General features: G+C 37.1%; 1 protein-coding gene across 1 annotated transcript; it reads left to right on the forward strand.

The window, feature by feature from the left end:
- The first annotated feature begins 194 nt into the window (after positions 1 to 194).
- On the forward strand, positions 195 to 19090 carry LOC139116338 (adenosine deaminase-like). The gene is given in 9 exon segments (XM_070678972.1): positions 195 to 431; positions 1677 to 1738; positions 10899 to 11021; positions 11708 to 11913; positions 11916 to 11960; positions 13137 to 13258; positions 15263 to 15507; positions 16685 to 16815; positions 17978 to 19090. Coding segments are annotated over 8 exon segments (903 nt in total). The 5' UTR covers positions 195 to 374; the 3' UTR covers positions 16728 to 16815; positions 17978 to 19090.
- Positions 19091 to 20996: the final 1906 nt, after the last annotated feature.

Consider the following 20996-nt stretch of genomic DNA (forward strand, 5'->3'; position numbering starts at 1 on the left):
AAAAGGACTGAAGCTTGTCACGATTTATCGGATGCACGTATCAACGCCTTGCAAAATAAACAAGTGTAATATCGCCCAACTAAGACGGTCTCTGGTTGCTGCTTGCCATTGCACTACACCGGGGGACTCGACTACACCGTCTGTCTGCACACACATGACATTATTTTCATACACAGCTTTGTGGCAATCGTCAGTGAACTTACATAACGCCAATTGATGTGTTCTTTCACTTTGCTTATCGCCTGTTACTTGACATTTTTTTCCTAATCAGATACGTTCTTAGTAACGTGAACAGTTCATCCAATAGAACTGTGGCTGGCAGCTCTAACTCTGTGGAAATCCCCTACATAGTATAGCACCCCTAGGCCCTCAGTATGCTCAGAAAAATGGCAACCGGTGTAGCTGGAAGGGCAGCTTTCCCGAAGTTCAAGGTAGGCACTGCCGATTTCTCCCTTCCCCTTTTCCGATTGACACTCCACGTTCTGCATTTTTTATGGTTAGAGGACCACAATTTGTTTTTCTGAATTATTTCTTCACCCTTGATCCCCGAGTATCGAACTTTTGTCGCTGAGTGGCACGCTGCGCTGATGTGACGCTTGAGATTCCTTCCACGGTGACCGATTGTGAACTACGGTGAAGTGTCAGTGCTGCATGCTGGCATTGTCAAAGTTCTCCCGGTTGAACCATGGACATCCCCCTGGCTTGTAGCGCCAGCGCGGTCAGTTGAAATGACGGGCATGACAAGTCCTTATTTTAAACAAAAGGGACGCCAGTAGCCGGCCATGTGATCGTCGATGAGCTGTCGAGGCAGTATTTTCAAAATGAATGGAGTCGGAAACGGGCGGTTTGTCACAATTTCTCTGCCATACTGTACTATATATGACAATGGTATGACCCACATTGTGGGGCCTGGAGGTCAAGGTATGCTTCTGCACGTCAAATGATATGCCCTCAATAGTAGTAACATAGTTTTTCGCCAAACGACCTTTGAAAATTGTACTTCTCTTCTCATCATAATGAGGAAATACTGCCCATAGCAGACCTGCTTTCATTTTTGAGCTCTTCCCCATTCACAAAATATGCTGACTGGTATCTTCAAGGGACAGAACCGTTAAATTTGAATAAATACCTAGAAAGTGTGTAATTGTGATTCATATTATTGTACAAGTGCTACCAGGTACCGTACTGTTTTATAAATATTGAGACTGAATTCCCCATCATGGTTGACAAAGAAAATACAACTGCTATAAAACTACACAATGGATGACCTCAGGAGGTGAAAGCAAGTCTGTTTGGGTGCCATTGTCAATCGTCTGACACTGTCACCCCGTTTCTATACACATTGCACCGGCGTGTTCAGAAAACATGACTGTCGGGACCGCAACACATCAGCAAAGTGGCCCATTATACCTGGAAAAGAAAGTCATAGGATGCGTTAATCAAATTGTGTCATTTCAGCCGTCAAGATACTGCTATTGTTGTGATCAGATTTCAGTCTAGTCATGGGTTTGGGGCCAGAACAGATTTATTGGATAATTTGCAAATGTTGACTATGCTGACTTGCCCGGTCAATAGTCCAGTTAGGGAATTCTTAGAATAGTCAGAATGTATCATTGACGTGTATGCATTTGTCTTCTCAGAAGCATTAACAATGGTAGATGACATTATCTTTGCAGGTTGAACTGCACTGTCATCTGGATGGAAGCATTAGAGTTGAAACGCTGTATGACTTAGCCAAGTAAGTGACCCGACCAGTCTGGAGTATTTATCCTGTGTGACAAAACAAAATCAGTCATCTGACTGAGGGTGGTATGCGCCTCGAAAATGAAAGACTCTTTTTCCCCTACAGAAAATTTGAGCAAAAATTGAAGTCTTTCAATTTTGTGGCATGTACTGCCTTTAAGGTAGTACGCGCCTTGAAAGTGAAAGACTTAAACATTTGCCCAAACTTTCCTCAATGAAATATCAGGGGTCACTGTGCAAAGTTTGATAATAGGAAAACAAATTAGCAAACATTTACCAATATTTGATATTCAAAATGGCTGCTATCCCTGTGTTCACTCTTTTTGCGAAAAAAAGAATTTTATTTTCGAAAAAACTAAGATAACGAAAACTTTTCTCACTCCAATAGCTTAACCAGAAAAGTATTGGAAAAAAGCAAGAGCCGTAATATCTGTCCCTGAAGCACATTCTATCTTATGAGTATTTTGTTTCATTTTTGAATTGATGTGCATCATTTAGCTGTCTGATCATTGAGCACTGAATATTTATTGTAAATCCAATTACACTATCACATGTCATGTGTTTTCATCATTAGGCCATTTAAAGAAAATTTTTTGTTTGCTGTCCTTGGACTTTTGAAAAACCTACCAGCCAGCCAGGAAAAAACAAATACAGACAAAAAACAAGAGTGTCTTACATAAGTTCAATTTACAAAAACAGGCTGTTTCAACCTATCATATTAACTGTACCATTGGCCAGTTTGAATCCCAAAGAGTCATGACGCCATTAACTGTCCTTTTTGAACTGAAGCCACTTGAGTGTTTACTTTTCTTTGAGGTTGCTAAGCTGAACTGTCAGGCAGTAAAATACTATTAAATTTCAAATTTGAATACAGGAATCTCGGATACATAACCAAAGACCAGATACTTTACATTTCAGTAGCAGTATACTAGTATTAAACTGAACCCTAACTGACCCTTGTGAAATGTCAGCTGAGACGTAAAATTTCTCATTGTAGCAGCCATTCAACATACACAACGTGGAGACTCAGCAGGCTGTAAAATCAAGTATGCAGTAGTTTGAAAGAAAGAAAATCATTATGCACTTGATATTTTTATTTTAGGATTAAGGTAGAACATGCCTCGGGGACAGATATTTAGACTCACATTTCTTCAACTCTCACCTGATCTATCACTCGTTGGGGCTCATTTTAAAGCTCTTGGAGAAAGAAAAACTCAACGTCTTAGTTTTTTAAAAATCCAAAATTTAATTTTTCCCATAGAGTTAACACAGGGATGGTGGCCATTTTTAATTTCAGATTTCGCGGAATTTTGGATTATTTGTTTCTTAAGTTCCAACAAACTTTTCACAGTGACCCCCTGATTTTTATTGTTGATTTGATAAGAGAACGATAAAAAGTTTCATTCAGGAAATTTTAAGCAAATGTTTAAGTCTTTCACTTTTTAGGCGCATACTACCTTGAGATAACAAGTGTAAAATCTGACCAGACACTGTTACACATCACCAGAATCTAGGCAAAAAAAGTTTGTTTTTTTAGCGACGAAGTTACGTAACTGAGGAAGCTTATAGAGTTGGGAGAAGCAAAGTTGACGTCACTTCCATCAACAACTTCCGTAAAACTATTTTGTCACACCACGTGATCAGTGTTATCTAACGACTACAGCATGCCATTCACGCTGCACACTCACTATCAGCGAAAATAGTATCGTGTTGGATTGACATTATAATTGAACTCAGAGCGTACGTGTGAGTGTATTGGCTTACATGAAAATGCGATAGACAATGATGCATTTACGTTAGAACGTCCATGCTCGATCAAATTGTTTTTGTTCTGTCGGTGTAAATTACGAGATTGGTGGATGTGGCCACAGTCGTTTGGAGAGCTATTCAGCGCTGGGTCTATTCGCCCCATAGACGAGTGTGCAGAAGCGAGGGGTATTTCTCGCTTCTGCACACTCGTCTATGGGGCGAATAGTCCCAGCGCTGAATAGCTCTCCAAACGACTGTGATGTGGATGGACATCTTGCGTGCGTTTGGTCTTTGTCTGACATGCATGTCGTTTCGATCTCCTTTTTACTGTGCAGGGGAGAATGAATTACGTTCCTCATGGGTTTCAAATATGTAAAAAAAATACGAAGTTTGAGTGGATTTACGATTCGTTTGCAAAATTACGAGCGAAAATTTCAGCTTCCCATTTCATCGGCGCGACCGTGCAAGAAACCTCAGTCTCCTACTACCTCCATGATCACATGCCACTAGCCTGCGTACGAGCAGTCTGTACTCAGCTTCGCGAAATGAGTGTGTCGGCAACCTACGCTAGCTGCGTTACGATGCTGTGTGCTAGACTGGCATTTTTGGAAGCGATCGAGTAGCTGAGGTAGGCTGGGATACGACTTGGGCCCAAGAACGCTGAATTTCGGCAGTAATTTGGCTTTTTAAGTCAAGTCCCAAAATGGATTTGAAGTCACCGACCCTACGTACGGGTCTTTGCAGGGCTGTGGTGAGCGGGGCGATTAGCTGTAGCGGAACACACAGCATCGTACGCAGGGCTAATGTTGTACCACACGAACATGAAAGGCCTCTGAAACACTCAGTGTGTAAGCGTGTGGAAATTTTCGTAGTGTTTTTTCTCATTTAATTTGGCAAATTATCAGCAAAAAACTCAATAATTCAAGGTAACCCTTTCTTCTCAATCGCTTCCTGGAGTTTCAAAGTCATACCAACGAAAATGAGTGAAAAATTTCGGTGCAAAAATCGTGCATCGGCAAGAGTAGAGACTGAGAGTATCCATACAGAAATAGCCCATGATTCGAGCTTGGTTTTCGTGTTTTTCGTTTGAATTTTGGCCAAATAGTCGCTTTTAGCGGGTATTGAAATTTTTAAAGCATATAAAAACATTAAAATGACTTTTCATTAACAAACGAAATAAAAAATTGAAAGTCAATTATTTATCTACAAAATAAAAATATTTATCTACAAAAAAAAATATTTTTGGCAAGTGAATCATGCAGCTAAAAGTGATCAATCAATGTTTTGGACGAGTACGTTAGTGTGAGCGATTTTCGTGGGGATTCCCCGACCGTTGGTTCATTGCTGTGGCGCTCGAATACGCACTACGCAGTCAGTTTCTGTGAAACGGGATGAAATTTTCTTTCAGGCGAGGCGTTTCAAGTTACTCTTGAGAAAAGTTACTTATTTATCAGTTGTTGTTTTACTGTTTCATGACACATGTTTTGATTCAATCACTTGTTGACCTGAAAAACAACGATATTTAGTACTGCGGTAACAGCTGTCAAAATACTATCGTTTTCAAAGTACATTTTGAGTGAACTTTGTCGATGAACATTCTGAACCATCGTGTAATGTTATGCTTGTCATAGTATCTGCAATTGGAGAATTACTTCACATAGAATAATTTGTAAATGTAAATCAGTGCTGTTGAAGATTATTTAATTGTCAGGGTGTTGCCAAATCTTGTGTGTATAAGTATGTCCGGTTCTGAGATGAGCTGTATTGGCATCCAGGGCTCCCGCTACCTATTCGCCAATTCGCCAAATGCGAAAGAAAGTTAAAAATGGCTACAAAAATTCCTGTTGGCTAATGTAGTGACTATTGAATTCTTACACCTCCTCAACAGAAAACTACACCTAACAATAAAATGTTGTGAGATGTTGAAACAGTTTACCCTCCTTCCTACAAAGTTGCAATGTATTGAAACACTTTACTCTCCTTTCTACAAAGTTACAAATTCCCTGGTACGTAAAACAAACACTGTTGCTGTTCGATACTACAATACATCATGAACGTAACGTCCATGAATACACTGAGGCCTGCTTTGCCTCTGTGAGTCCTGGGTCGTCCTTGAGTCTATCAAAAGTTTTACCTACTTTGCTGTATCAAAATTTGGCCTGCAACTACTCAGTTTGATAGTAAAAACCATTATTTCAAAGGAAACTTTCACAAATGGAGTCATAATACAAAGGAAAAGGAGAAAAACTGAGGTTATCTGAAAGGTCAAGTCTAGGTCATCTCATCATGTGATGTCATGCATGAAGACCCCCTAATTACGCAATTATGGTTCACAAGAAACTACCTAGGGTGGTCCAATAGGTGAAAGGTAATTTTGCTGCCTTCCATTTAAATGGCATTTTGCTGCCTTCCAATTTAAATGGCATTCAGCTTGATTGACTCCCATTCGGCCTACTTTCAAACTGCTATAACTTATACAAGAAATTATGTGATTCTGAATGATTTTAATATTTTTGTAGATTCCACCAGTTTAATGATCTAGAAGTGAACATCACCAGACATTTCTTGATGATATCAAAATATCAAATGAAAATATATCTGGGCTAAAACTTTTGAGACTGAATTTGTAAATTTACCAAGAATTTTCGGAAGCTAGAGGGGAAACAGACATAACAGTGTGATGGGCGGACCAGAAAGTCCATGGAAATCAAGCAGGTTGTTCTTACATGAACATTGCTGTTTGGTGTGTTGATTTGTAACACGTACACTATGCTAACATGTTTCAACATGTTTCAACACCCAAGGAAACATTTGCAACTTTATAGTCAATGCGACATATTAATAAAATTATTTTAATTTTGTATCGGAATATCACAAAACAATGTTGTGATCATCGCAGTCCAGCTGTTATGAGTAAGCATGTGTACTTGGCTGGACCGATCAAGTTTCTGCAAAAATCATTTCACTGTCATTGACAAGCTAAAGTGACGTCTTTAATAAATGTGTCCAGTCAATATCCAAAGAAAATCAAGGCCATCAATGACACGAAGAAAGTTTGTCAGTCCCCACGACGAGTCTGGGGGACTTATAGATTGGGTCATGTCCGTCTGTCCGTGCGTGTGTGCGTACTTCCGTCCGTCCGTTCACGCAGACATCAGACTGAGACATGCCCTAATCAATTTCTTTCAAACTTTGCACAAGGATAGTACCCTACCCCATACAGATGCACGTCGATTTGTTTCACAATGCGATCAAATTTGGCCGTGTTAGACTTGGAGGACTTTTTAGTTTACACCTCCATAGACTCCCATGTATAAGGCAGTTCTCCATAGACTCCCAGGTATAAGGCAGTCCTCCATAGACTCCCATGTAAAGGCAGTTCTCCATAGACTCCCATGTATAAGTCAGTTCTCCGTAGACGCCCATGTATAAGGCCAAGAAAAATAAAAATTTAGTTTCTCATCGTATTCTAGTGCAAAAGGGATGCAGTGACACAGTTTTTAGGCCCCTGGATGAAGTCCAGGGGCTTAAAGATTGGGTCATGGTGTCCGGGTCATTGTGTCCGTTCGTCCATCCGTTCGTCCATCCTTTCACACAGATATCTCAGACATTTTGACAAAATGTCACGTGACATTGGTGACCTTTGACCTCAAATATACGTATTTGTCCATAATTCAGTAACCACAAGTGCTACACCCTTCATATATGGTATGATGGGATGACGCCACATATTATACCTCATTAATTATGCACATATCTAATTTTGAGCGAGCCAATAGAGCTAGAGGTCTGATTTTGGTATATATGGATAACTTAGCAATACAATTTTTTTTTACAACATGTCACGTGACCTCAATGACCTTTGACCTCAAATATACATATTTGTCCATAACTCAGTAACCACAAGTGCCACACCCTTCATATCTGGTATGATGGGAGACCTTATGACGCCACATACTGTACCTCATTAATTATGTGCATATCTAATTCTGAGCAAGCAATAGAGCTGGATGTCTGATTTTTCGTATATAGGGATAACTATAGGATAGAAATTTTTTGACAAAATGTCATGCGAACTTGATTTTTTACCCTAAAATATACGTTTATGTCAATAAATAAGTCCCACAAGTGCTATGTCCTTTTTAGCTACTATAGACTATAGTCTATAGAAGCTATTGGGATGGGTATCCGTCCGGCGTCCGTCGTCAGTCTGTATGTATGTATGTATGTATGTATGTATGTATGTATGTATGTATGTCCGTTTGTGAGGCGTCCGTCCACTCAAATATCTTGAGAACCGCAGTACTTACTGATTTGATATTTGTTGTGTAGATGAAAAATATGATTTTGAGAAACTATTTTTTTCAATTTTTTGATATTGTTGAAAATAGGCAAATTAATGCAAAAAAGGTGTTTTTGGTAAAAAATCTTCTTCTTCATAACCGCTGGTCAGACAGCTTTGTTATTTGGTATACAGGTCCCTAGGGATAACCCAGCTTAGATTTGTTCAAATTGTGATGAAATATGCACATGTGTATTTTTAAGGAATTTTTTTGTCATTTTTGGTCAAAGTTTGACTTACATTGTATGTAATTCTTGTACTGTATAAACCCTATCAATTAACCCAGAAAAAAATAATTAATATGATTTTAAATAATTGAATTAATTAGGAAATCATCAAAGCCAAAATAATTTTAGTGTGGAATTATCAGAAAGTTCAACTTTTTTGACAGTTCATAGTGAATTGAGGATTAAAACATGTATAAAAGGCAACTTTCCTGAATCCCAACTTTGATATATTCTGAACCACCATTTATGTTATCTAAAAGAAATTGCTCATAATAGTTTGTCATGATAGCGTAGTCAAATAAATAGAGATAGAGAAAGTTCTAATTTCCATTTATGGTTGACTTGGTAAGGATAAAATAAGATTACTTTTTGAGGAAAAAATAGAGTGGTCAATTAAAAGAGTGGTCAAAGTGATAGGGTTTTTATGGTAAAGCTGGCTGTAAGATTCCTCATGTGCTATTTATAGCAATTATGCAATCTGTGTAAACAGTGCAATGAAAGTGTAACATGATTCCTTATAATGCTTTTGATGACCTTGAACTTCTTAAGTTTCAAACATTTGTCTCTTCAGTGTGCTTTCTCTGAGTACGTACAGTCTCAACTTATTCAACAGAACTTACTTACAATGTTAATTTGAAAGTTAAAATGTGCTTGGTTAATAGGATGAAATACTGATATTAAAAGATAACCAGCTCAAGATTCTTTATAACCTGACAGATATGCTGTTTTTTTATGACGTAAATCTTGATTTAAGCAAGTCTTGTTTACTTTAATTAGAATGTAATTAACCCTCGTTTATTTGCTATTATAGACTAATATAGTCTGATGAAATATGCAAATCTGTATTTTTACGGAATTTTTTCCATTTTTGGTCAGGCCATCCTGAAATGAGCTATCAAAGATATCCACCTTCTTCATCAATACATGTGTCACAAAAGGTTATTCTCTACATAACACAGCAGAGCTCTGTCAACTGTTGAGTCGTTGTTTTTTCAAAACGCTGGTCAGACAGCTTTAATATTTGGTTTACATGTCCCTAGGATGACCTTAGTGAGATAATTTCATACAGTCAGGAAATACTTAATTTTGTATCCATGTCTATAGTAGCTTCAGGGACTTTGGCCCTATGTTTATTTAGTAGGATGGAGACCTTATGACAACACACGCTTTACCTCATTTATTACGCACATATCTAATTCTGGGCAAGTGAATAGAGGTAGAGGTCTGATTTTGGCATATAGGGATTTGTTAGCAATACATTTTTTTTTCAAAATGTCACGTGACCTCAATGACCTTTGACCTTGATTATACATATACATATAATATATATATATATATATATATAATATATATATATATATATATATATATATATATATATATATATATTATATATATATATGCATATCTCAGTAAAGTTCTATACCCTTCAATTTTGATAGGATATTAGACCTTAAGATGTCACATCTTGTACCTCATTTATTATGCGCATATGTATTTCTTGGCTGGCCAATACAGCTACAGGTCTGATCTTTTTTCCCAATTTAGAACAATAACTTAGACATGCCTCATGTGTTTCAAATTGGGAACAACGACATAGACCTATGTGCCCATAGATCTCAACATATCAATCCAGTGATACTTCTTAATGACCACATTTCCCTGCCCCATCAAGACTAATACTCCTATTACTTTGTCATTGTCAATGACTTGTTTAGAATTATATTTTCGTTTTAAACTACAGTTCTTTGATGCAGTGTGGTCGTCTGGCAATCCATCATCACGGCAGATGTAGTGCATCCAATACACAGTCCACACTGTCCAATCATGCGTGCATGTTTTCCTGTTATAATTCAATAGGGTCAGAATTTTGTAGCAAGGAACATACAAATCTTGCAGATAAATCAATTTGGATGATCTATGTACATCTATGCAAATTCCAAGTTTGGTGGACATGTGAAAATTATGTTTTTTACCTTCATGTACAAGATGGCATGTTACCAAGCTGGACGCTCACTCCTAAAAAACCAATAGGTTTTATTACAGTTTCACATTTCAACCCTTTCTTTGCATCTTTCTCAGCAACATTCCCCAAACCTCTCTCCTTGCATCCCTACCGCTAAATGCACTGAGGAGCACAGTGTCATCATTGACGCTATTTTTATTTTAGGATTAAGGTAGAACGTGCCTCGGGGACAGATTTTAGACTCACATTTCTACAACTCTCACCTGATCTATCACTCGTTGGGGCTCATTTTAAAGCTCTTGGAGAAAGAAAAACTCAACGTCTTAGTTTTTTAAAAATCCAAAATTTAATTTTTCCCATAGAGTTAACACAGGGATGGTGGCCATTTTTAATTTCAGATTTCGCGGAATTTTGGTTTATTTGTTTCTTAAGTTCCAACAAACTTTTCACAGTGACCCCCTGATTTTTATTGTTGATTTGATAAGAGAACGATAAAAAGTTTCATTCAGGAAATTTTAAGCAAATGTTTAAGTCTTTCACTATTGAGGCGCATACTACCTTGAGATAACAAGTGTAAAATCTGACCAGACATTGTTACACATCACCAGAATCTAGGCAAAAAAAAAGGTTTTTTTTCTCAGCCTTTTGTGTATCAATCTAGAAAAACCATGTCAGCCTTTTCTAGACAGAAGGAAAACAAAACAGACCAATGATAGGCAAATGTAACAAAAGAATTTGGAAAGTTATCAGGCTGACTACAAGAATGACGAAAAGATGGCATCACCAGTCCTGTATGAGTGAAGACACACAACCCAATCTTTCAGAATAGGAAAGCATAAATTTACTTTCTACCTATCTCTTGCCTTTACAGGAAACATGGTTCTCCCCATGCCAAGGAACCGTTTGAAGAGTTCAAAAAGCTTGTGACCTACACAGAAGTTGGAAATCTTCCCAAATTTTTGAAAACATTTGGAATATTTATACCATGGATACAGTGAGTATTGTTTGCTTGTGTTCGATCATTTGTTTGCTTGTTACAGAAAGGGAATGCGAAATATATTTGATAGAAATTGCACTGATCGCAAATGACATCATTTTTTCTCATTAATATGCATAAATAATTATTTATCTGCATTTTCCGCATAAACGACGAAAATGAAACCTGCTTGTGTTACAACGGTTATGAAAAGTCACACTTATTTGTATGAGTTTATGGCTCAGACTACAAGCTGCAACAATAGCCGCACATACAACATCAAAATTTGTCTGAATTTTAGGAAGCATTGTCCGATGTTGTGCACGTGCAGCTATAAGTAACAAACCTGATATTGCAATCAAATCTATCGCATGTTTTTTCAAATGTGAATAAGAATATGGTCAAAATAAATAAGTTTGAGTCATTTTACAGAGTTTCTTCTTTGAAAGTCTTCATCAATCTGTTGGCGTGCATGAGGAGGATCCAAGATTTTCTAAATTTTGATCTTATTAAAGTCTTAAAGATTTTCAAAAAACTAAGATGATGAAAATTTTTCTGACTCCAAGAGCTTTAAAATGAGCCGCCACAAGTGGTAGATCAGAAAAGAATTGTAAAAATTTGCGAGTCAAAATATCTGTCCCTGAGGCGTATTCTATCTTAATTGTAATTTTATTTTTTCTTCAACTCTTTCCTTTGATTCACAGAGGTGACAGAGATGCACTGAAGAGAATATCTTCCGAATTATGCGAAGACAAAGCAAAAGACGGTGTGCGCTACATCGAAGCCAGGTACTGTCCTCATCTACTGGCCTCCGACCAAGTACCAGAACTGAATAGGATTGGTGGGAGCATGACGCCCCGTGACGTGGTTGAGTGCGTCAACGAAGGGTTGCGAAAAGGTGGTAAAGAAATGATGTCATCGCTAGGAGTATACTCTGTTGCTATAGAGGATTTCCAAGTGAGTGTTGTGCTTCTACTCTGAACAAATCAACGTAGTCCACGCCTCAAAAGTTAAAGGGATATAGTCGTCGGAACTGCGCCTGTGCGAGTTTCTTGTTTACAAACAATGTATTTCGTGCACGATATCTAGATGCACCTCATCATCATAGCTGCAACATTTAAATTATACAATGATAGATTATGACAGACATGTTTTAACTGTCATCAATCACCATTGTGCCTTGGATACATTGTTGCCATGGGTCGTATGGGTCCCATACGACCTTTGAGCGCAGTTCCGACAACTATATCCCTTTTAAGACTGAAACTTTTGCTCAAACTTTCCTCAAGCAAACTTTCAACAATTCTTTTTCAAACAAAGAATAAGAATCTGAGGTCACTGTGAAAATTTTGTTACTAAACAAACAAATTACTTAAATTTATCGTCACTTGAAATTCAAAATGGCAGCCATCCCTGCGGGAACTCTATGGGAAAATATTTAATTTTTGATTTTCACAAAAATAAGCTGGCGAAAATTTTTACTTACTCCATGAAGTGAAGTACTTTCTTTATTTGACCACCCATCCAAGATTGGCTGTCAATTGAAATGACTAAAGTTCCTGCTTAACTGATTCCATTTGTTTCCTACTTTTCATAATACATGTATTTAAAATTTCCTAATGTTGCTTTACATGCTGTGTATGGATTCTCATGTCTACCACTTTCTTTGATCTGCTGAGGTAAACTACCAATACCATCCCTACCTCTCACCCCACCCACTCCCCTACCACTGACTCCCAGTGAATGCATGCAGTGTGCACTGATTGTTAATCTGACAAAATCTTACAAAAATTTATCAAGAGTAAGAAAGATACTACTATGTTACGTCATTTGGGCAAGAGATATTCGTGTCAATAGAGGCTGCTCCATTGTGTCTGACCAGATACGCTGAATCTGCACAGTGATAGGTTCATTAATATGCAATTATGCAAACATTACATTAATCAATACCATGATCAGGATTTCTTGCAACTATCTGCTTTGCTTCCCAAGAAATCTCCTACACCCAATAATATATGTCATGATTTGACATCAGACTTGGTATTCATAATGTAGATGATTTGTTAACCCAAGACAGAGAGGAAAAATCTGACATTAATTCTCTAAGTTTTTCCCCCATTTTTCCACATGAAGACTGGTCCAGTCAAATTGTTGAACTATGTAAAGAGTTCCATAACGATACAGTGGTTGGTATTGATTTAGCCGGCGATGAACAAAACATCCCCATAAGACAAGAAGACATAGCTGCATTTGAGGTGAGAAAGTACTTCTTATCCTTTTCTCTTTTGTTTCATTTATAAAAATATATATATATCCAGTATGACTTCTTTTTTAGTCCCCACGGACACCGTCCGAGGGGACTTATAGGTTTGGTCATTCCGTGCGTCCTTGCATGCGTCAATTTGTTTTCTGATACGATCCAATATGGCCACCAGGCGGCCATTTTATTGCGATTTTTTCATGTACAGAGCCATAACTCAGACATATTTCAACCGATTTTATTCAAAGTTGGTACAAGGACTTTGACCAATGTCTTAGATATGCACGTCATTTGTTTTGTGATACAATTCAATATGGCCGCCAGGCGGCCATTTTGTTAAGATTTTTTCATGTACAGCGCCATAACTCAGACATGTTTGAACCGATTTTATCAAAGTTGGTACAAGGACATTGACCAATGTTATACATATTCACGTTGATTTGTTTTGTGATACAATTCAATATGGCCGCCAGGCGGCCATTTTATTTCGATTTTTTTCATGTACAGAGCCATAACTCAGGCATGTTTCAAACGATTTTATTCAAAGTTGGTACAAGGACATTGACCAATGTCATAGATATGCACGTCAATTTGTTTTGTATACGATCCAACATGGCCGCCGTGTGGCCATTTTTTTACGATTTTCCATGCCCTAAGCCATAACTCAGACATTTATCAAGCAACTTTATTCAAAGTTGTACAAAGACATTGACTTATAGTATACATATGTACGTCGATTTGTTTCTCGATATGGTCCAATATGGCCACATGGTGGCAATTTTGTTATGGTTTTTTTCATGTCGAGAGCCATAACTCTGGCAAGTCTCAACTGATTTTATTCAAAGTTTGTACCTGGACATTGACTTATGTTATACATATACTTGTTGATATTTTAAACAGTAAGATCAAATATCGCTGCATGGCGGCGATTTTGTTACGATTTTCTCATGTACTGAGCCATAACTCAGACATGACGTGTTAGGATAGTATGAAAAAATGTTTTGCAACATCCTGTCAACTAATTCCCAGTTGACTCATTTAATGACCTTTAGGATAGTGGCCTACATTGGTTTTATGTTTTCATCACCATGGAACTCATTCTTGGCCATTGAGTACCATCTGTATCAAAGTATTTTTATCACAGACCTAATGAAGACGACTCTATCCTCTCTGAGGACCTATAATCAAAGTACCCTTTAACAAGTGGGGACTGTGTCATCAACGATGATTTGTTATTAAAAAATGTCATGATGATACAAGTTCACCTATATGCCATCCTCAGACAAAATGGCGTACTGTGTATTAATGTGAGAAATTCTTTGAAAGTGACAACTGGCGAAAACAAAATAGCACCTGCCCTGAAGATTGTGTCTTTTGTACTGAATCCTGGTGTATCTCACCTCAGATTTCAAAAAAAAACTGAAAATCAGATTATTTTCACCAGTGTGATTTGCAAGTAAAATGAAAATTTTCACCGTCTTACCATATATGTTTGTGCCCCAGTCAGGCAGGCAGGCTTTCATTTCCTACTCTGACGAAACTCTAGTTTTTACAAACAAAGTTCATACTGCTTTTGTTGTTTTTTTTTTTAATTTAGCTGCTAAGTGTTTTAGGAAACACAAGAGAGCAAAAGTGAATGTTGTGTGTTGAGTGTCTGTATATGTCTGTAGATGTGTTGATGTACAGAACGTGTACATATGATTTTGTTAGAACAATTCAAGCACTATTTTATGCAATTGTTGTGTGGTTGTGCAGATCTTTGCCTTATATTGGCTGTCCATAGAAAGTAATTGAGTTATTGCTGATTTTGGTGACAAGTTCAAGGTCTCTTGTGCTATGTCAATCACACTCATTAACATTAAAAAAAATATCAATAACCCTAAACCTGGGTACTGAAAATAAGTGACCACTCCCTTAATAAAAAAACATCGTTATAAAAATGAGGCATACTGTTCTTTCACCAAGATATTATTTTCTGTCGCTTGAATCAATCTTGCAGAAAGCAAAAGAATATGGTATTCATCGCACTGCACATGCCGGGGAGTCCGGTCCGGCCTCCAATATCAAGGAATCAGTGGATAAGATGGATGCAGAGAGAATTGGGCACGGATATCATGTCTTCGAAGATGAAAAGTTGTACCAAAGACTACGGGAGATGGGTATCCATTTTGAAGTGTGTCCAATGTCTAGCTATTACCTGTCTACCATGGGGACAGATGACTGGAAAAAACATCCGGCTGTCAGGTAAAGATTTCGCTTCAATGAAGCTACTCAACTCAAACTCTCTTAATGACAGGGCTTGACATTAACAGTAGTCCCTGGTCCCAGGACAACCAAACCTTGCCCTTGGACTACAGACTTCTGAAAATGGTTGTCTCATGCGACTACCAATGATTCACATGGTCATGGAATGAAATCACAATGTACAGCTGAACGGGATTTGTCAGCTTCAAGGTCGCATGCAGACTTTCCCAGACAACGGTCAGTAACAGTGTCTGAACTTGGTGAAATTTGAATGACAATGATCAACTGATCATCAGCTGTAATTTATTCATGCTGAATATTTGTTGGTTGTAGAGGATGGTTAAAAGACATGATGATAGAGGATGATGTACAGTTTGTCTCCTATTATTAGCTTTACACTGTTTAATTAGCTCATCTAACAAGAAAATTGATTTCTTTATGGTATGTTTTATTCAACATTTTGGTTGTATGCGTCCTTGCACAGTCTCTGTTATCTAGCTGCATGAAAATTAACTACATAAGAGTGAAATTTGGGTATGATATATCAATTTCAAGATTTTTCACAAATGACAATCATATAATTCAAAGTAGCCACATGGTTGGGATGAAAGCGGACTACCAGCTTTTCAGAAAGGTTGTCCAATAGGACTACCATATAAGAAAGTTAATTTTGATACATGTAATGGATAATAGCAAAATGGAACAATTGCTTAACTCGCTATATTGTTTTTCTCAAAATTCGTTGTGTCTGTGTCAAATGCAGTGCTTGACAATGACTCTGTCAAAAGACCTGTCAAAATACCAGTGGTTACTTTTTCAGTGCAGTCTGTTGTGTATTGCTTTGATTGCTTTCGGTCTTGACAAGTTATTTCACAGTGGTAGGAAAAGTCCACTCTGAGCATTAATTGTTATTGTGATACTTTGTCATAGGCAGTGTGTATCATATCTAGAACATTGAAGTCACAGCCACTGTGTTTCTGCTGAATAATGACCTCATGAGGCAGTGATTCTGCTTTAACCTTTACACCCTGACCCCCTGGTGACCTATGACATCATACTGACATTTTTATCTGAGCCGGTTCAACGGTTAATCCTGAAAAAGGACGGTAATTCTTGCCAGACAAAAAGAAGAAGAACCTTTTGTTCATAACTTGATTTTTTATTTGTACACTTTCAGATTTGCTGAAGATGGAGGTCAGTTTTTCACTGAACACAGATGATGACAGTGTCTTTCAGACATCCGTAACAAATGAATTCGATGTGGCAGCCAATAAGATGGGGTTGAACAAAGCTCAGCTTACAAAAGTGGTGAGTGGCCCTGTGTCTATGTCTGTTTGTTTACTTCCGCGGGTGTTGTGTTTGTTTCAAATTGATGTTGTTTATTTATAATTATGTTTTGCGTACTGTGACTCTTTCATGGAAGATGTTTGTCATGATTGATTAACCCAGAAAATGCATGGGTTTGTCACAAAGTGCCATGCATGGATTGAGGTGGTTCTCCGACAGATCATTTAAATTTATTATTAATGATCATGCGATAACAACCCAGTTATTTAATATTACTTCATGTTACTTTCAATTGAATATGCTCGGTACTGAGCTTTGAAGACGCTGAATAGCGCCCTCAACGTTCAACTCAAATAGTGAATGGGTAAAGGAATGAACTCTACAGTATTTGGTTTTCCCTTTAAATAGCAGTTCTCACGCTTGTGTGCCTCGCCAAAATAAAAAAAGGTCATTCAAAGATTTGTGCATTTGATTGCCACTGAAGTCCAACGGTAACTTCCTATTGATCTATTCAAAATTGTATTTGGATACTAGGCCTCTAGTTTACAAGATGTGACTGTTACGTATGCAAACTCACAGACATTATGTAACGAATAATGTGACAAACAATATGGTTATAAGGCTCAATAAAAATAATTGTTTATTGCTAACCTGGCTCTACCTATTTCTGTTTACAATCTACTTTTTAACCTTGAGCGGTTCTATATACTGAGGGTGTAGCTGATAAAAACCAGTCAATGTTCGGTAGCTACACAGTATATATCTGGATTGTACATTGATTTGTTTTGTGAGTGACAAAAGTTGACAAAGCAATCCAAACTGAATTCTGATGTACGAAAACAAGTTTATCATACACTCTTACCTTATTGTGTCTAGGAATCTCTTTTCTGCATTCAACTGAAATCCTGTTCCCATGGTCCCATGGAAATTGAGAACTTTTGAATGTGAAAATAACCTAGTCATACTAAAAGCGGTTTTATTGGTGTTATTGTGCCTGATGGGTTTTAGCTCTCATTGTGAAGTCATGGAATACAGTTGTGGATTACTCAAGCAGTGAAAGCACACTGTTTATGCTCTATGAAACTACTGTGGTTTTACTGGGTAAATCAGGATATTTTAATGTGTTTTTTATTAAGAGACAGTGATAAAACGCATATCACATAAAATTTGTTTTCTCTCTCAGACACTTGATGCTGCCAAAGCCTGTTTCCTCCCGGAGCCAGAGAAGAAAAAACTGATCCATGATCTCAAGGAAATATGCGGAGTGTCAAAACCGGAACAGAAAGTACAGCAGGCAAACTGTGACAGTGAGACTACGAAGCTGTGAGAAGGTTCAGCTTGAAATAGCGCCCTCTATTGCCAAAGCATGGCATATGGTCTGACCTCCGTTCCATAGGAAAGTATCAAAGTTTTAAATTTTGAAGTGATGCAGCGGAGTATTGCTGAATAGCTGATCAATGAAAACAATTTCCTGACTTTTTTTTCGCTTTTACAAAACTCTAGCTTTTGATAGACTGTAATCTCAGGACAAATTTATTCTACAGCTTATGTTTTTTGTTCGTTGCGCATTGTGTCAACTATAAAGGGAGTTAAAACTCTCAAAAATTTAGAAAAAAGTACCTCAGAGCTACAAAATGTAAATCCTTCCTTTTATCAAGTGAAATAGAATCAGGAAAATCGTATCGTGTGAAATTGAGTTTTTAACAAACAAGGTAGAGCCATTGCCAAAAGAAAAGTTGCTTTGGTAGTGATCAGCGTAGGCACACACAATCATGGACACATTTTTGTTTCTCTTTCACAGTAAATTAAATTGCAAATCATGAAATTTTTGATGAGTAATGCTCATTAATCCTGTGTTCCCTACTTCTTAAAGAAGTGTGGTGGTCGGATATTTTTGTCTGCCCAAAAGTGCGGCCAGCCATAGTATCCAGAATTCTAGAATATAGGGAATCTTCGACTTGAATCAATGCTGAATCCCATGCTGATGTCAGTTCTACCTGGCATCCAGGAAGTGATTCAGATTCTGATGCTGACTTGGTAGTATGGCTTAACAATCTGAATATGCAAATGTCCAACTTCTGATGTCACACATTTTTAGTTTGCTTAAAACTACATGGCAGGAACTTTAGGAAAGCAACTTACTTTTGTTTATGATGCGCACAACTCCAGATAACCCCGATTGACTGTTTCAAAACTTTTTTGTAAAACCTTGCATTCTTCTTTAGATCTGAATTAACTGTGTCTCCTTTGTTCTGTCACACAGTTTTTCATGTCAAACATGAAAAAAAAGGGTTTTTGACAACAAAAATAATAAGTAACTAAGTCACAAGCTTGCACACTTTTTTTTTTTTTCACCTACTTATCCTAGAGGTCATTCTAAAATAAGGCAAAAGTCACTTTTGGAGGTGTTGTCAATCCAGATAATAAAATTACGTTTTATTTTCACTTCTACTATAGATCATAGACACTAACATATCAATTAATGTCTTTCCGATCATGATGTAGTTTGCCATAAGACAATCAGACGCCGAAATGTAACTTTTGATGTCAGTGTTGTGAAACTTGAAGCTGTGGAAAAATTTTCTTGAGACAGGTTTTTTTGCCAAAAAGTATGATTTCATGCAAAGCTACATTTGACAGTAACAGTTTTCAGCAAACAGTGAAATCAGTAATCGATAGATTTTCAGCGTGAATGTGCGTGTGATTATTATGGAATTGTGTCTTTGAAAATTTACCACAGTTTTGGTTAGCATGGGGTTTCGTTTCTTTGCGTGTGTAGTTGAAAGCATGACTTGCAATCAAGCGAGAATTCTGAAGATTGTTTTTATCAGCGTTGTGGCGCTGTATCATCGAGACAACAAGTAGGTGAGAATATTAAATTTACATTGGAATGAAAATTACGGACAAATTTCTCGGACACTTTTAACAACAGGGTCCGTGTTACTACTGGTCAGTTTGTTTCCGGAAGGAAAAACTTAACAATCTTGAAATTTTATTGTGCTGTATAGATTGAAGTGTGTTCTTATAGATGTGATGCCTTACAAAAGTTTTTCAATTCCAACAATTAATTAAGCATAAATAAAATTATTGCAAAACTTTCCTTTGGAGTGTTGTATATTTTAATGTTTCTTTTTTTGGTCCAAGCCTTTATCCTGTGAAGGAATTATAATACTTGGCATGGTAGATCTTCTATGCTTGTTGCATTGTTTAACTCTTACATGATTTTGAGACTCCACTCGGGGTATCATGTTCAGTGATACACTCATCACCAAAAAAAATCCTTGTCAGTTAATTCAACCACTATTTTTTTATGTCATTTTTGAGTACATGATGCAGATTCACACTTAATTTAGGCAAATTGCCCAAATAATTGCAAAATGTCCTTAATGAAAGGTAAAGATTGAGCCCTGGGACTGGTAATTCTATCTATGATGTTTCAGTCGCTGAATGGAGCGCCCTCTTGTGTTCAACTAAACTTTCAAACTTTTTGCCACATGTAAATGTGTACAAGTCTGTTGATATGCATGCCATGCGCAATGAGAGTTGGAATAAGATTGCTGCAGATGTGACATTTGTAGAAAGATTGGCTTGTTCTAGAACTGATTTTAGCTGATTGAAAAGAAAGCTAGTAATCATGCAAAGAGCACTTAATGATTGCCGGAAAATGAGTCAGCCAGCCACATTCAAATTAATCCTGGTTCTATTTTTGAGTACATATTATCAGAAAAGTGTCTGGCTAATTATAAATTATGCAAATTTGTGAGAAATATGAAGTTTTAATTGTGTAACTTTATAGTTTTTTTGCCACAATTTCTACTGTGTTTAGTAAAATACGGTTGCAAAGTTTATCAAATTTGTTTCATTTAAGTTCTGTGTGATTCCTTTTCTCATAAAAGAATGAATTTGAAGTTGATTGACTATCCATTTTGTCTTTATTTCAAGATGTGATGTCAAAGAAAACTATTTTACCAGAACTACAAAAGAGATATTTATCAAAATTGTAACATGTTTAACATGAACCGATATTTTAGTGCTAATCAAATGTATATAATGGATGACATTTCTTGAATTTTGAATAAGTTTGTAAACAATCTAGAATTCCTTTGAAATAATGCAGAGACAAACTTCCACTGTCTAAGACTGAGGAAATATGAAGGAAACACAGATCTCTCCGAAATTAATTTTCAGGTCATTGTTACATA

The sequence above is a fragment of the Ptychodera flava genome, chromosome 17, assembly GCF_041260155.1.
Source record: "Ptychodera flava strain L36383 chromosome 17, AS_Pfla_20210202, whole genome shotgun sequence".
Taxonomy (NCBI): domain Eukaryota; kingdom Metazoa; phylum Hemichordata; class Enteropneusta; family Ptychoderidae; genus Ptychodera; species Ptychodera flava.